Here is a 16,527-nt window from a genome sequence, read left to right as displayed (position 1 = left end):
TAAAAGTTAATAACTATTATGATACTTCAAAATGACCCACTTTTTTTCGAAAATTTATTTTAAAATTTTGTTGGAATTAGTCAAAGGGACAATACATCTTTAAGTTTACATACAAGTTTCAAAGTTTGCTATTCATTGGACCTATAGTAAGTGTGCATGGTGGTGGTGTAACTATATGAAATTCCTATGACCACCAAGTATGCGTAAAATATACGTCACACGGAAAGGGAAATGACGAATAATGGGGGCGGTATACAAAAGTAAAAAGTCCACATAAAATTATGCGCACAGAAATTAAATTGCTTATTATTAAAAAAATCTTTATATCGTTTTAATATCATTCCAATAATTAAATAAATAATACATTTATAAGTGTAGTAGTAGATATAAGATCATAACGCAACGCCGTAATATTAAGAGAATTATTTTATTTAGCGCGTAAGAATAAACTAGAGTGTTATAAAAACTACCAACCATGTTGGATGTGACGTCAGTCTGCATTCACTCAGCCTCTTTCGCAAGACAGTCAAAATGCCGAAAACAGCACAAGAACAAGCCGTCTCCTTTGCAAAAGATCTTGCAGCCGGTGGTATAGCCGCTGCTATCTCAAAAACAGCTGTAGCCCCAATTGAAAGAGTAAAGTTGCTTCTTCAGGTAATTTGGTTGAATTATCAATTTTTTTTAACTAGTAAAAACCGATGTAAAATTCTACAAACCGGCACCGATCCGGTCAGCATGTATGGATTAATGGTTGACTGATGCATTGTGGGAAGGCCGGTAGTGAGTTCGTGCTTAAATCTAACAAAGTAAACTAGCAATATTAACCGAGGTTATAGACATATTAAACAGTCAAATTTACATTCCACTATGATTGAATAAGTATGAAATATGTGTATAATTCTATTAGTATTATCAAAACTTAAATTTAAGATTCATTCATTTCTACTAGTAGTACTACTTAAATAGGCATATTAAAGTATTATTATTAGGCTAACTAAGCCTATACCCATTCCCTTCATTTCCTATTAGTCGTATTACTACCATACATACTATTTAGTTTAGTTGGGTAAGTTTAGGCGGGGTGTTCCAGGCCTACAACAAATCCAATCGGTTTTTTAATGGACAGATTAACCAGCCAGTATTATTATGGTAATACTTGCGCTACTTTGACAACCAACAAGTTTTAGTCTAATCTTCAGATTTTATAACCGTGTTTTATTTGTTTATTTCAGGTTCAGGCAGCCTCCAAGCAGATTACCGCTGACCAACAATACAAAGGCATCGTCGATTGTTTTTCACGTGTTACTAAAGAGCAAGGCTTTTTCTCATTATGGAGGGGTAACTTGGCCAACGTCATCAGATACTTCCCAACACAAGCTCTTAATTTCGCCTTCAAAGACAAATACAAGCAGATTTTCCTCAATAATGTGGACAAGAAAACACAATTTTTCAGGTTCTTTGTTGGTAATTTAGCGTCTGGTGGTGCTGCTGGTGCAACATCGCTGTGCTTCGTGTACCCTCTTGATTTCGCCCGTACACGTTTAGCTGCCGATGTCGGGAAAGGCGCAAGCCGTGAATTCACTGGTCTAGGCAACTGTCTTGCATCTATATACAAGTCTGATGGGTACCTCGGTCTTTACAGAGGTTTCTCCGTGTCTGTACAAGGTATCATTATCTACCGTGCAGCATACTTCGGGTTCTACGACACGGCTAAAGGCATGATCCCGTACAAGCTTAACATCTTCTTCTCATGGATGGTAGCACAGTGCGTCACCACAGCTTCAGGTATTATCTCGTATCCATTCGACACCGTCAGACGTCGTATGATGATGCAGTCTGGTCGCAAGGATGTCATGTACAAGAACACCATCGATTGCTGGAGGAAGATTGCTCAACAAGAAGGTGGCAAAGCTTTCTTCAAGGGTGCTCTATCTAATGTTCTCCGTGGTACCGGAGGAGCACTTGTATTAGTTCTTTACGATGAAATTAAAGCTCTTATAGTTTAGGCACCTTGTATATGATGTGCATAATTTGCATAGGAATTATTCAAATATTGAAATTCGTAATATAGGAGTGTATCACTTCATGTAAAATTTAAAACCTCTATCACACTAGATCTTTCAAAATTGATAAAATATCGAACAATTTTGAAAGATCTCTCCCATCGACTGGATTTTGAACCCAATGAGTGATGTGCATAAATTATGTTTGCAGTAAATTTGTTCACTTTCTTAGTAATTACAAATGTTTGTTTGGGAGAACCATCATGTAATAACTGAAATGTTTCTGAAATTAATCTTGTTACTGTATTAAATAAATAAAAATAAATAGTCCAGAATAGTAATATTTATTTCTGTATTTTGAATATGTATGGACATCTTCTGTATACTAATAATTACAGATTTTTTACTTGAACGTTCACACAGAGAGTACTGGTTAAATCAATGGAATAAATATTATGCATAAAGGTTAAACTTTGCAGTTTTTATATTTTCCACAACATGCCAACTACATTTCGGACGACGACGTTGCTTATCACTTGGAATCCATTGAATTTTTTTCAATATACTTGGACGAAGGAGACTAAATTGACTGGAATGTGTATTCCGTCCACACTTAATAACATCAGGGCCCCAAAAAAGCACTACTGTATTGTCTGCACCTCCACCTGTAATGTTCTGGTAATTGTGAACCAGGCCATAAAAATATACAACTGTTGTGTACTGTAAAACAAGTCTTTGACAGAAATGAGTAGTTTCTGGCCGATTATCCTCACTTCCTGTACCTAATCACTGAAGGACGAATGTACAGTGCAAACGCAGCTTCCATTTTTGTTTAATTTGGTTATTTGTGCCCAAATATGGGAGTGACATGACATGTTGTCCATATATAATTTTTTGTCACATACAGTGTAGAAGACAACAGCCTTCATATTAAAAAAAAAAATACTCTTTATTGGCAACTTAATGTTATTGTGTACATTATTACATCCTGGCCCTAGAGCTTTTAATTTGCGAGGACCAACTTTGGTTATGCTAACTCATTGTGCACAATTGGGGTGTTATTCCTCGATACAGTTTTGGTGGATTCTGGGTCCAAACGATGACTAATCGGCACTCCAAATTGAGTGTAGGGTTGAAGGCTTTTAAAAAGTGTAAATAACAGTACATTATTTTAAAATCTTGTCACTGCCAGCAACAGTTTTTTGCCTTGTATTGTTGTGTCATTTCTTCTCAGCTCTCTCCATCCACAAAAAACCACTACAGTCAACTCTCCCAATACCGGACTCTCTGAAAACCAGAAACTCTCCCAATACCAGACTTTTTTTGAGGACCAAAAGGTCCCAAATTTATTTTTACCATTAAAAACACATTCCGAATACCAGACTTTCCGGAAAACCAGACTTATTTGGCCGGCCCAAAGGTGTCCGGTATTGGGAGAGTTGACTGTATCAAACTATTTTGACAAAAAAAAGTAATGTGCCCAAATATGGTAGTGGTATGACATCATATCCATGTGGGCACCTAACATTTTTTTGACACATAAAGTTTGATAGAGTAGACAGAGCTTTATGGTTGCCATCTTGCATCAGCATCTTTGATGTTTCTAGGCTACTTATCTCAAGGGCAAACATCATTCGTGCCAATGGCTGTATATAGTATATACCGGTCATCAGGAAATACCACATATGTGTACAAATTATCACCAAACTTATGGAAGCCATGTTCTCTGGTTTTCCATGACACTGGAGAGTCCATAAAACCGTGCACAGACATTGCTATCCAAGGAATATCTGTGTTTGTGACAAATAGTGATCTGTGGATGAACAAAGAGTTATTATTTTAACATAAGACAATAAAATAACATCAAATTTATTTATTTATATATATATTTAGGCAAATTGCCAAGGATAACTATAAGCGAATTTATTCACTATCTTAAAGGTGGCAATCCTGTTCACAAGACCAACATATACACAAGATGCTCTACATAAACAAAGTCTTATTACAAGTCATTGGGAGTTGTTATGGATTTTTATTAGAAAAAATCCTGACACTGTCAGGACTTGAACCCAGAACCCTTGGATTGGTAGCCAAGCCACAACTCCACTTTAAACTGTTATCGTAACTTACCTGAGAGACTTGAGCATCGTGCTGACTGATTTTGATGCTATAAACCCCTTCCAACGTGCACAGATTGTGGATGGGACATGGCGGCTAGGCTCAGGATGGTGGTATGTGTTTAAAAAACTATCTGCTTCACCAGAACTAGAAACAAACCAGGTTACTTTTATTTATCTAACAATTATAATAAAAAAATATTTTACATAGCTGGAAAATTACTTGAAAATAATGCATAATTTACATTAGTCCTAGAGAGTGGCATAACAGCTATGGCTAAACCCAAGGGACCTGGAGCTTAAAGGGCCCCAGAGCATGAGCAGCCTCAGTGTAATTGCCAAATTACTGAAAAAATTACAATGCTGTGGGTATTAGTGGCTGGATCTCAATGGAGATACAAAATAAAATAAGCAAAAAGCTAAATCAAAATGATGAAGTAAACAGCCAGAAAAAATAGCAGAGCTTTCGGGCAACACTAGCCCTTATCAGTTCAAGTGAGAGTGTTTTAACCTTTCTGTTTTGAACCTGACCTGGCAATGATATTCTTTAACAATGCACGTCTCCCGTTGATCCTATAATGGTCTATTCATCTATACATGCTTTTAAATTTTTTTAAATTTATTTATTATGATAATGTAACTAGCTTTTAGTGGGCCTCCTATCACAATTTCCTTGGGGTTTCCTGGAAGTCCCTTTCATCTTTACATTTTTTTGTGTGTATTGTTTTGATGAGATGAAGAGATTGGTTTACATGACTGGGCTCATCGGTTGCTGGCACCTACCATTGACATTTACAGGCAATGGCTCCGATCCATTCATGAATTTCAGTAGCATTATAAATCCATGTGTCTTTATCTGTGGCGGCAGCATGCAATGGGTGCATACAAAGAGAATCTGATGATATAACAGGCACTTGAAGATTCTTGAGGGATGTTGTTTCATGCTGGACTGACAGTGATTGAACTGTGTAATCTTTGAAGTATTTCTCTAGTAAGTCTGTCTGGTTAAAATCTAAATAGAAAGAAATGTTTGTAAATTATATTTTATAGATCTGCTATATTACACACTTTTAATTTTTGATTTCAGATGCAAAACTGAAAGATGTATGTCAAAAAAGTGACTTGCCCTTAGGTGACAATGACAGACCCATTTTCACGCATTGTTTATGATATGGTGGGTGGTAAAGTGACGGTCGTATATTGAGTCATACAATTAACAAGTGCATAAAAGTAAGGACATTGACTGATGTGGAAGAAGGCACCTGACTATTTAGATATGTCAGTGTTTGTATCCATAGTCAAGTTATACTATTCTTAATTTCCTATCCTTATGATATTGGGTCTTATGGTAAATTAATTTGCTTTTGCCTAAACTACAGTACTTAGTAAAATGTTATTTCACAAAAAATGGAATGGATGGAATGGAATATGGAAAAGGTAAATGGTTGATATGAGTAGGAAGCTTGTAGAGGACCTACATTTAAATACAGTAAAGGACCCAATACATCGTCCCCTTAATAGAGCTGTCTACTGAATAGGGTTGACCGTAGTGATAAAACATATTGCCTCTGATTTGTTTCACAGAAAAGTGTCCCCTTAATAAGAGTGTCCCAAAGGAGTGGTTTTACTGTAACTTTACCGTTTGGTTGCCATGTAACCATGAAAGTGAAGACGAGATCCAGTCTGTCTTTAAAACACCACTGCACGTGCTCATAGTTCTTCTTTCCTTCTTGAAACGATGGATTTAATAAGTCAATTTCAATAACTGTATTGTAAAATAAAATAATAAATCTAGTAAATATTCGTTTAGCATTCCTCATTTTGAAAACAAAAATATAGGAAATCAAATAATATAATTCTTCAAAATATGTTGAAAGTTTTGTTTTTAAGAGAGTTTTTCTCAATATTGTTACTCAATAGTTTTAAAACCCAGATTTCATTTTTTCTTAAATTCACATACAGTAAGGTTAACTTGGGATTTTCAGAAATCAGAAATATTTGGAAGAGTAAGTGTAATGAAAAATTCAAATGATAATAGACATTCAGAATGGCCCATAGTACCAGAATAGTACAGTAGAACCTGTTTTATATACCCTGATTTTACATTCCCTGGATTTTACGTACGCTTAAAATGACCGATGATGTCATCATTTTAATTTTATTTATAACAATTTATTTTAACATCACACAGCCTGTATATACTGTACTTTTCTAGGTAGGCCTCACATCTTGCTTGGCCTGTTAGTGCTAGCCTGCCCTAGATTAGTCTAGGAAAGGCCTAGCTAGTGACAACCTCCTGCATGCTGTACAGTAAAGTAGGCAAACACGGAAGCCTTTTTAGCTACAAACTATGTATTTAGGGGTCAATTTAAGGTTAACCTGGATTTGATGAATCCCTTTTACGTACGCCTTTCGGTCCCATACCGTATGTAAAATGAAGGTTCTACTGTATGTATAAAGCCTCGTCTACACTATCAAACTTTATGTGTCAAAAAAATATGATGTGCCCATATATGGACACTATGATGTCATATCACTACCATATTTGGGCACATCACTACCATATATGGGCACATCACATTTTTTTGACACATAAAGTTTGATAGTGTAGAAAGGCTTAAGAAACAAATTCCATTGTTACATACTGAATCTTGTAGGTTTCCTTCTCTCATCAAACACAGAAGATCTTCCAACAATGCCAAGTTCTTCATAAATATCTTTAGATACAGACAACACAAGTTTACCTGAAAAAAAGACATACTTAAATTCAGATAAACATGCAAAACAAAATAAACCATTTAAAGTGATTCTTTAAAACTATCTATCTCTGATTTAATTTATTTCGATACCATATACTGAAAAAAATACAGATAAGAACAAAAAATGCATTATTATAGTACCAACCCTCTAAATCCTCCAAAAGGGATTTACATCCCGAGGGGGTCCCCTTAATTGGGGTTGGCACTTGAAAATGTCAGTTGTGGAGTTTAAAGTGTATAAATACTGTACCTGTTGGCAATACAGAAGCTACATTGTCTGTGTCAATCTTTGTGTTATAGGAAAGTGCACTGAAATAACCTAGAGAAAAAAAAACATATTAACATTAGGCCTGAAAGAATTGCTATGTTGACCGACCCAAAATTGTGTGTTTCTTTTGTGGTTGAAATTGCATTTGTATGAATGAATTTTCTATAACACCATTCTCTAACCCTTGTTACAATACTTGTATTATTAATATGTACAATATTTTTTTTCTATGAAAACAGTTTTAATGAAAAATTGAATTATTACCTTTTCTGTGAAATGTATCTACAAATAATGCTTTGACTAACTCCGAAATTGGTACATCATGTACAACAAAGTATTGATGACTGTCAGAAACACTGGAAATGACAGATTCTGGTATCTTTGAGCAGTTTGGAACAAGTAAATCTACCTGAAATGAAAGAAGTTGTTTTTTTTATTTCAATTTCTAACTAAATGATAATTAATGAAATAATCTATTCTATCTAGGCATATATCATGTCATATTCATAGCCATTATGCCACTGCATATGATTTCAATTAATATATACGCAGATTTAACTGGCTTTATGATTTGATTTGATTTGATTTATTTTGGCATCAGTACATAAAATATCACAGACATACAATTAAAATTGGCAAATATAAAAATACCAATATAAAACAAGGATGCCAAGGATAACTCATAAAAGTCCTCTACGGACTTGTTTCCAATGAGGTCCTTTATATAATAATAAATACTAATATTATTAATTACTAGGTCTATATAATATAATTATTAATAAATATAGTACTATTAGTAGGCATCTACTACTACTAACTAGGCCTATGATATCCTACCCTATATACGCCTAATACTACCCGTTTGTAGGCTGTAATTATTAATATTATGTAAATTAAAAATTAAAATACTTAATCAATTATATAATATTCCTAGCAAAGTATTTGGCTACTCAAGATGGTTCAGTTACCTAACATTTTAAAAGCAGTCCAAGCCAGGTTATACATAATAATACTTAATTAAAAGTCATTACATTGTTGGCTAGGCCTATGCCTACGCGAGTACACAATGTGAAAGTTCCCGGAACATAAGGCCACACACACGTGCGTGGAGCTTTAATCACAAACTGTGTGACTGTGGGCCTAGCTAAGTGAAGTAGTGATCTGACCTACTTTATGTCTTAATAAAGTACACTTACTGAATAGTTAAAATAGTGATCTGATATAATTTGCTCGTGTCTTGATTTTTCATCGCGAAATGAAGATGACTCAATAATTAATTTGTTACTTGGTACAGGAAAATTCATCTTTCCCACTCGACTCTCAATTTTCGTAATAATGATTTGCGTTCTGACATTTGAACTCTACCTTTATTCGTTGTCTGTGATTGGTGAAATCTTTTTTACTCAGTTTCTTGTAGTATTCGATTGGAAACTTTCGTTTTCAACGTAAAGATTCGTTGAGTACTTTTTGTATTCGAATTGTAAATTTGTGCTCAACAGAAAGTCATTCGAATAGAAAAAATGTCATGTCTAGCTTTCTTCTTTTCGTCGGCGGCGGCAGAGAGGTAGAGTTTTATCGATTGGACTCCCCGAATGCTATTTATACAGTAAATTTCGTAACCCGAAAATAAAAATGAAATTCTCAGGATTGGAAGAATGCGCACGTCATAACCACGTGTGGACGTTCATCCACCACCACCACACCAAGGGGCGCGCGTAATTCTTAGTCATTCTTAGTTATTATCCACACGCGCGCACACAAGCCCATGCGCAACATGCCATTGCCATGTTTTAAACCAAACATTTTAAAACCCATAGGATCGGAGGAGAGAGGATACTACAGAAAATGTTAGTATTGTAGTAATTATTATAACTTATGAAATGGATGTGTACATACAGTAATATATATATAGGCCTAAAGAAAATTAATGAATAAGTCGCCTCCGCGGCGGTTATGCTAATCCTATATTTACTTATCATGAGTTGTGTATAATAATTTTTATTCGTTTTAAAAAGTGAAATGAATGAGGAAATAAGATTCGTGCATTCAGGCAATCTACGATACCAACACCAGCAGACATATCAGCAGCACCAGCACCACCACATGGCGCATATACCACCACCCCTTAACTACTACTATCACAGCCTACCATACCGGAGTTTTTCTAGATATAGGCCTAGGCCTGGGACTAGTCATCAAATAGGCCTAGGCGGCCCGGGTCAATCAATGACAATGCGCCCCGTCTCCAGCCAATTCCACCAACGTCCAGAGGGACACTTTAAAGTCATCTCGAATGCAGTATATGATAGACCAAGGAACGCTGCTTGTGGTGGTGGTATGACAAGCAACGTTTTACAAACGACGCCCTCTCAGACAGCAGCAACACACACAGAAGGATCTTGTCAACCAATACCGGTTATTGAAGGGATTCCTCGACAGACATGCGAACAAATAAATGGTATAGTAGGCTTTATGTATGAATGAATATAAATTTGATGCGCGGCGTTTGGTCGATCCCATTTTGATACAGTAATAATGCAAGCGCGTTTAATTAGGCCTACCCCTGGAGTAAACATTATCTCCACCCATTTCCGCCATCACCATCACATGATTGATAATCCCGCAAACGCACGTACCCCATTAAATTCAGCAATTATAAACACATTTGTTTTCGTTTTAATATTTAGAGAACTCGACGCATGAGCCATCAACAAATAGTACATTTCTGGTGTGTCTGACGCCGACTGTGGCAAATGCAAAGGATCACACAATGCATTGTAAAACTGATCATTTGAATTGTTCAAAGGAACAGCAAGCAGCCAAGTGCAGAGTCGACATCACCACTTTACCGGGATGGTCATCTCCGGCAACCAAACAGAAAACATCATTAAGAAAGAGACACAACTTAAAAAAGATATGGACTAATCGTTATCATGAATCAAAACGCATGCGCAATGGCGTGGATCATCCGGGAAATCTTGAGAGTTTCAATGAGACTATTCTGAAGGAGTTGGAGGAGGTGAGGGTGGCGCATGACAACCTCAAGCAGCGGGTGAGTCTGCAGAAACGGCAGCACAAAGTCATGAGACGGGAACTTGATCTACTAAGTGCAATGATACGCACTGAACTTTTGCCTAGTTGTCAGTCGTCACGTCCTTAAAATTGCACAAAAAACATGAATAAATACCATGCGGTTATTACTACCATACAATTTGTAGTTTCTTTTATGAATATGTGTAGCCTATTTAACATCTCTTTATTACTTACGCCCGTATTCTTAAACCGGACTTTAGTCGTAGTTCGAAGTTCGACTTGAAAGTCGTAGTTAAATTCGAGCTAAAATCGATTCATAAACGAAGTAGTCCGAAGTTTGCAGTTCTTTCATACACAATTTTCTCAAAAGTTCATGATGTCCATGACCCTTTCCCAGAGAGAAGTTCTTTATACACCAACATTTATCAATAAAAATAATATATAATAGCGAGCGGTTAAGGCAGGGGAGCCGTTTACCGTACCACCTAAAGAGCCAACAACATCGGCAAGGGTTCGAGGCCGACTCGCTCCTAGTTCTGGTGGTGGAACAAGTCTTCTCGATCGGATAAGGACTAGACTATAAACCGAAGGACCAGTGTATACAGTTATAACCTGTGTGAACTTTAAAGAACCCAGTTCATTATTCGAGAAGAGTAGGGGAATACCCAGGTGAACTGGTTCACAAAAATAGCCCCTGTATGTATCGGGGGGATTACCACCTATCTGATAGGACAGTGATTAATTTACTATTGGTAATCCTTGGCCAGATTGCCTAAAGATATAAAATTAAAATATATATATACAAATTAATTAATTAAATTTCAGTATATCACCGGGCGGTTTAGAATTAATATTCTTTGCCTGATTTGTTTATATATATATATATATATATATATATTATATATATATATATATATATATAATTTATATATATATATATATATATATATATATATATATATATAAACACAACAGGCATAGAAATAAATTCCAAACCGCCCGGTGATACACTGAAAATTATTTAATTAATTTTTGAAACGATAAAGATGAGGAAATCTGTGAGAATGAGAAAAAGTCGCCCCAACCGAGACTCGAACTCGGACCATCTGCTTGATATGCAGTTGCCCTAACCATTAGACCACTGGGGCTTTCATGGTATTGTTCTTTAACTCGATCGGATAACGACCCTTTAACATTCTCGGCGTGGTACGGTTGGAACACAACTAGTCCTCAGTTGTACGCACGCGCACCAGAGATCAAATTGATACGCCCTCATCTATAATTCAGTATATTTATTCACTAAGCGGGATCTCGAGAGATACTTTTATATATATATAAACACAACAGGCATAGAAATAAATTCCAAATCACCCGGTGATACACTGAAAATTATTTAATTAATTTTTGAAACGATAAAGATGAGGAAATCTGTGATAATGAGAAAAAGTCGCCCCAACCGAGACTCGAACTCGGACCGTCTGCTTGATATACAGTTGCCCTAACCATTAGACCACTGGGGCTTTCATGGTATTGTTCTTTAACTCCGGTTTAGAATTAATGTTCTGTGCCTGATTTGTTTATATATAATATAAAAGTATCTCTTCTGAGATCCCGCCTCGTGAATAAAAATACTGAAAGATGAGGGCGTATCAATTTAATCTCTGGTGCGCGTGCGTACAACTGAGAACTAGTGCTGTTCCGCCGTACCACGCCGAGAATGTTAAAGAGTCGCTATCCAATCGAGTTCGAACAATACCATGAAAGCCCCAGTGGTCTAATGGTTAGGACATCTGCATATCAAGCAGGCGGTCCGAGTTCGAGTCTCGGTTGGGGCGACTTTTTCTCATTCTCACAGATTTCCTCATCTTTATCGTTTCATATATATATATATAAACAAATCTGGCAAAGAACATTATATATATATAGTAATCGATAATGATAGACTATTTCTCTAACTATAATGTTGTAATAAATAACAGAGCCAACTTCTCATATATTTAAACACAGTAAGTAGAATCACCACGCACGCCAAGAGTGTCAAATAAAAACTACAGTACCATAATCGACCGAGAATCAATTTTATTTACACATTATTATTTTATTTAGTTGCAACAAGAGGATAATGGTCATGTGTTTTACTCGGTCGGCGTACATGTCAAAAATAGTCTATTCAATTAAAGCAAACATACTTAGTAGCATCGTAAAGTCTGTATTCAACTTAGTAAATTTATTCGCGCGAATGGAAATTATTCACTAATGTGCATGCGTATTAATATTTTCATCTACTTTTTGTGACGTGAGAAAATGCGCAACCAATCATAATTCAGGAATGTAAAACATGCCTAATTCTTCAGACTTAACTTGATAGGCCTATATTAATATACAAATAACTTCTAGAACACGAAAATAAGCTAGACTATAAAGAAAGTAATATAAATTGGCATTTTAATTAAAGTGAATAATGAAAGCAAGTGGTCGTTGAGGCTTAGAATTCTTTAAAATGTAATTTGTATATAGGTTATATTTACATTTTATTTACAGTAGAGTGAACGGTGTTAATAAAAATAATAATATACATAAAAACTATATTATACAATTGGAAGAAGTTGGTTTTGTTATACTTTGCGTGTGCATCTAAGCTTCCCCATTGTTCTGGTTTCTTTCTAGAGAACTTAATTTAAGGTCGCGTTTCGCCGCGTTCTCTTCGTCTGCATCGGGTGAACACCAGTTTCGGACGCGCTTTACAGATGCCGTTGGATCGAGAACGAAATTGTATACGATAGCTGATAGTATGCCGCCGAGAATTGGTCCGATCCAGTATACCTGAAGACATAATTAACAAGTATAATTAATTATTGTTTAAGGTTTATATTCTTTATATCATTGCTTAGATAAAAAAACTTTTTTTATTTCATTTTGTTGTCACTTTTGATTATAATAGACAATAGACCATTGTAACATTACATTAACACAATCATGGAATATGGCATTTTTTACAAAGTACCAAAATCGTTATCTAAATTGCGCCCTCTATATAGCAACTACGATTGAGATGGGCTGTTACATTTTTACGTCTCCCTCCCTCCCCTGTCGCAAAGGTGTAAACAAGTGTTTCGTCATCAAAGACAAGGCATACTTACCCAATGGTCTTTCCATTCTCCTCCAACGACAGCTGACCCGAATGATCGTGCAGGGTTCATACTAGCGCCTGTGTATGGAATCTACGGGAAAGAAACCGAAATATTCAACAAATGAAATATCAATACCAATACAAAAGCAATGTACTTTCTTGGGTTTTTTTGCCTCTTTCATTTTGTATATAACTGAACCATCTTTTTTTTTTTATACATTATGATTTACTGTATTATATCTCTATAAAAAAAATATTTATTTATAAAATATCAGAAATTATAATGTTTTTTACTCAAATATGAAGGAAAGAAATAAATGTTTATTTGAATTTGAATTTGAATGCTAACGGTTGTCGTATTTTTTATATTCGGGTATAAATTAATTTTCATACACCTCTCGCTTGGAGATGCGGGAATATGCATCTGAAAATGCCAAGTTCTTGTTGCCGTCACGATGGACTAGATATAGAGTTAAGGGTCTTTCACACCTATTCCGGCAAGGGTTCCGGTCCGGCGAATCCAATCGAACGTCAATGTTTCGTTTTCACGCGGCTGCGCACATATCGATTGGCGCATAACCGCGTGGAGCATCGTGAAAACGAAACATAGTTCGATTCGACGGACCGGAACAAGACCATTTAGCCGGTTTTTCCAGGTTCTTGGTTTATATTTAGAAACACATTTTGGCATATGGCGTGTTAGAATACGCAAGTTTGAATTACGGACAAAAATTAGAAAACGCCCACTATAAAGAAATAACTAGAAACTTTTTCCATTTTACATTTATATGTCAACGTACAGTACGAGAGAATCTCCGAATATAATTCTCCAACCCACAGGCCTAATGTTTTATAATCATCCATAGACACAAGATATAGGACTACATTCATAGGTCAAGTTGGAAAACAGAGCACATACGTCATCTCTAATTACGCGGTGATATACTGCATTCGTGTGACATTTGTCAAAAATGTTTAGACCTACTAACATTACAATCAACACAACTAAAATGTTTGCGACAACTGAAAGAAAGGACGGATGTGATCAACTGCGCTTGCGTACAATCAACCACACATTTTTTTCCCATGAGTTGGTATAAACGCATAGAAATATCCATGGTGTAACGTACGTCGTCCGTATACAAGTATTGGACGTCGAGTCGTCGTACATCAGTCCGCTCTATAACTATAGCTAGAGAATTCATCAGTGTTTCTTGTATTAAAGTTGAACAAGTTGTAATCTAATTGTAATGACATATTTTGTTATGGTATCACAACCAGTTACTAGGAAGGAAGCAATTTGCACTACTGTATTTCCTCCCGCCGGAAGGTGATGCTGGGATTTGGTGTTCCGAGTACACTTTACAACTATTGAACTATTCAAGAACAATGTTTTCGCAAAATTCATTAAGCTAGCCTACCGATTTATTTTTAAACACTCCATAGTTTAATATTCCATATAATACGCCTACGATTTCAAGTTACGTTACGTGTATGTCTTTACGTTTTGTCCTACTAGTGGGAATCAAGCATTAGTAGCATTGTTACGGTAGACTATAATATGAAAGCCCCTGGGGAATGAAAACTAAACTCCATGCAAACTTCTTGCACGTTAAATTTTATAAGGAATCGATGTATAGGCTACAAACATTCACAAATAATAGGTGTGTACAAAACGCCCCAGAGAAAGAAGTACAGGTATTGTTAAAGTATGAAGCGATGTTTTTCGTTTGAACCTATAGCTTCGTTCCAAGAAATGTAAAGTCAGCGCAAGTTTGACAAATCACGACGCGATAATGATGGTCTATTAATCAAATTACTTGCGTTGCGCTTACGTTTCGTCCTTTAGTTTGGGAGCCAAGCTTTATGGTCAGACCCTAAAACAATGTTTCTTGTCGATGTAAATGCTCTAAAAACCTACAATTGAAGATCACTCAACGTACAATCGATGTAAACAATTCTGTTCAAGTCCCTTTTGCTAGCTAACTCCCAGATAAGTAATTGAACCAGATAGCGTCACACTGCAAGGTATATTAGATCGCATGCTTTCTCAACTGATTATTTCTGAATGTTAATGATAATTTACCCTTTCTATGGAATTGCTTTTGTGGCATTTAGGCCTAGGCCTACGTCATATTTTATAAATCGTAATTAAGCCTAGCCAAGGAGCCAAGGAATATGAATATTTTTAACAGAACATGAGTTGGTGTTGAATACTACTGGGGAAAATGTACGCAGCATCTTCCCATTTATTTTTATTCTAATTTCTGTAAGGCTGAGCCTATAGGCTAGTAGGCATAGGAGGTTAATATGGGAATTTATCGAGTATCATTTTAAAAAAAATTATTAGCCTAGGCTAGGCCTATAAGGCATAAGGCTAAAGTATAAAACGTAATACTTACAGCAGCGAAATGTCCAAGGGCAACTGCCAGTCCAATGGCGAGTGGACCCGATCCATTAAGGTCCTTGCGGTTGGGGTCGACGGTTGCAAAAACGGTCAGTACGAGTTGGGCCGTCAAAAAGACTTCGATGAAAAATGCTTGCCAGCTTGCAACTTCAACATCACCATCAAATGGTGTGGTGGGACCAACTGCATCGTTGACGCCTCTTGGTGTAAATGCGTAGACGAGACCAGCGGCGGCAATTGCTCCGATACACTGCATAACAACGTACAGAACAGCACGGGCAAGATGAATTTTACAGACGGATAAGAAACCAATGGTTACGGCCGGATTCAAATGCCCGCCACTAATATGCGCCGTACAGTGAACCATCGTGGCGATCGCCAGGCCAAAAGCAAGTCCGATTTTGACGGTATCAGCGGGGTTAAAACCAGAAAACCCTGATGTTGATAACAGCCCTAAGAATACGAAGAAAAATGTTCCAACAAACTCTGCCAACGACGCTCTCCAGAAGGCAAGGGTGCCCAATTCATCAAGTCCAAGACCCATTTTAAAAGACGCTTAAAGAACTGAATTTACAAAAACTGACAATGAACCTTCTTCGACGAATGCAAACTACAGACTGACTCTACAATCAATAGCTCTATTAATATATCCGACGGTTCCGTTGAAGATTGTCTTGATTGTACACCACTATAAATTTAGGCTAAAGTATTAAGCCAAGTCACAGCATTTTATTATTTTTTGTTCCAAATCATAGCCTAGATTTTCCACCAAACATAAACAATGTTCTGTGTCAAAGAGAAGTGCGCACA

The 16,527-nt window shown here is 36.3% G+C and overlaps 4 protein-coding genes across 4 annotated transcripts; 2 read left to right on the top strand and 2 right to left on the bottom strand.

Annotated features, from left to right (window-relative positions):
* Positions 1–493: 493 nt before the first annotated feature.
* Positions 494–2,474, top strand: LOC140056037 (ADP/ATP translocase 2-like). The gene is made up of 2 exons (XM_072101261.1): positions 494–654; positions 1,233–2,474. The coding sequence occupies exons 1-2, from the start codon at positions 532–534 to the stop codon at positions 2,004–2,006; spliced, it is 897 nt and encodes a 298-aa protein (XP_071957362.1). The 5' UTR covers positions 494–531; the 3' UTR covers positions 2,007–2,474.
* LOC140056036 (ribonuclease P protein subunit p40-like) lies at positions 2,376–8,527 on the bottom strand. Its single transcript, XM_072101260.1, has 8 exons — positions 8,344–8,527; positions 7,412–7,556; positions 7,130–7,198; positions 6,766–6,864; positions 5,760–5,885; positions 4,904–5,132; positions 4,134–4,268; positions 2,376–3,816 (listed from the first exon to the last, which is right to left on the bottom strand). Exons 1-8 carry the CDS (start codon positions 8,449–8,451, stop codon positions 3,621–3,623), a joined length of 1,107 nt encoding a protein of 368 aa, XP_071957361.1. The 5' UTR covers positions 8,452–8,527; the 3' UTR covers positions 2,376–3,620.
* Positions 8,528–8,930: 403 nt separating this feature from the next.
* On the top strand, positions 8,931–10,358 carry LOC140056035 (uncharacterized). Its single transcript, XM_072101259.1, has 3 exons — positions 8,931–8,994; positions 9,163–9,605; positions 9,835–10,358. The coding sequence occupies exons 2-3, from the start codon at positions 9,167–9,169 to the stop codon at positions 10,305–10,307; spliced, it is 912 nt and encodes a 303-aa protein (XP_071957360.1). The 5' UTR covers positions 8,931–8,994; positions 9,163–9,166; the 3' UTR covers positions 10,308–10,358.
* A 1,886-nt stretch (positions 10,359–12,244) lies between these two features.
* On the bottom strand, positions 12,245–16,527 carry LOC140056714 (aquaporin-1-like). Its single transcript, XM_072102182.1, has 3 exons — positions 15,713–16,527; positions 13,321–13,401; positions 12,245–13,003 (listed from the first exon to the last, which is right to left on the bottom strand). Exons 1-3 carry the CDS (start codon positions 16,259–16,261, stop codon positions 12,815–12,817), a joined length of 819 nt encoding a protein of 272 aa, XP_071958283.1. The 5' UTR covers positions 16,262–16,527; the 3' UTR covers positions 12,245–12,814.

This window comes from Antedon mediterranea, chromosome 8 (genome assembly GCF_964355755.1).
Source record: "Antedon mediterranea chromosome 8, ecAntMedi1.1, whole genome shotgun sequence".
NCBI classification, from domain to species: domain Eukaryota; kingdom Metazoa; phylum Echinodermata; class Crinoidea; order Comatulida; family Antedonidae; genus Antedon; species Antedon mediterranea.
This window is presented reverse-complemented; position numbering and strand designations above follow the sequence as displayed.

Excerpts from the sequence above, each read along its gene's own strand:
- LOC140056037 (XM_072101261.1), top strand. The coding sequence starts at position 532 with ATGCCGAAAACAGCACAAGAACAAGCCGTCTCCTTTGCAAAAGATCTT. Across the intron at positions 655-1,232 it reads GAGTAAAGTTGCTTCTTCAG|GTTCAGGCAGCCTCCAAGCA; the intron begins GTAATTTGGTTG and ends TGTTTATTTCAG.
- LOC140056036 (XM_072101260.1), bottom strand. The coding sequence starts at position 8,451 with ATGAATTTTCCTGTACCAAGTAACAAATTAATTATTGAGTCATCTTCA. Across the intron at positions 7,199-7,411 it reads AGATACATTTCACAGAAAAG|GTTATTTCAGTGCACTTTCC; the intron begins GTAATAATTCAA and ends TTTTTTCTCTAG. Across the intron at positions 3,817-4,133 it reads ACGATGCTCAAGTCTCTCAG|ATCACTATTTGTCACAAACA; the intron begins GTAAGTTACGAT and ends GTTCATCCACAG.
- LOC140056035 (XM_072101259.1), top strand. The coding sequence starts at position 9,167 with ATGAATGAGGAAATAAGATTCGTGCATTCAGGCAATCTACGATACCAA. Across the intron at positions 9,606-9,834 it reads GACATGCGAACAAATAAATG|AGAACTCGACGCATGAGCCA; the intron begins GTATAGTAGGCT and ends TTTAATATTTAG.
- LOC140056714 (XM_072102182.1), bottom strand. The coding sequence starts at position 16,261 with ATGGGTCTTGGACTTGATGAATTGGGCACCCTTGCCTTCTGGAGAGCG. Across the intron at positions 13,402-15,712 it reads CCCTTGGACATTTCGCTGCT|ATTCCATACACAGGCGCTAG; the intron begins GTAAGTATTACG and ends TCTTTCCCGTAG. Across the intron at positions 13,004-13,320 it reads GAGAATGGAAAGACCATTGG|GTATACTGGATCGGACCAAT; the intron begins GTAAGTATGCCT and ends TTATGTCTTCAG.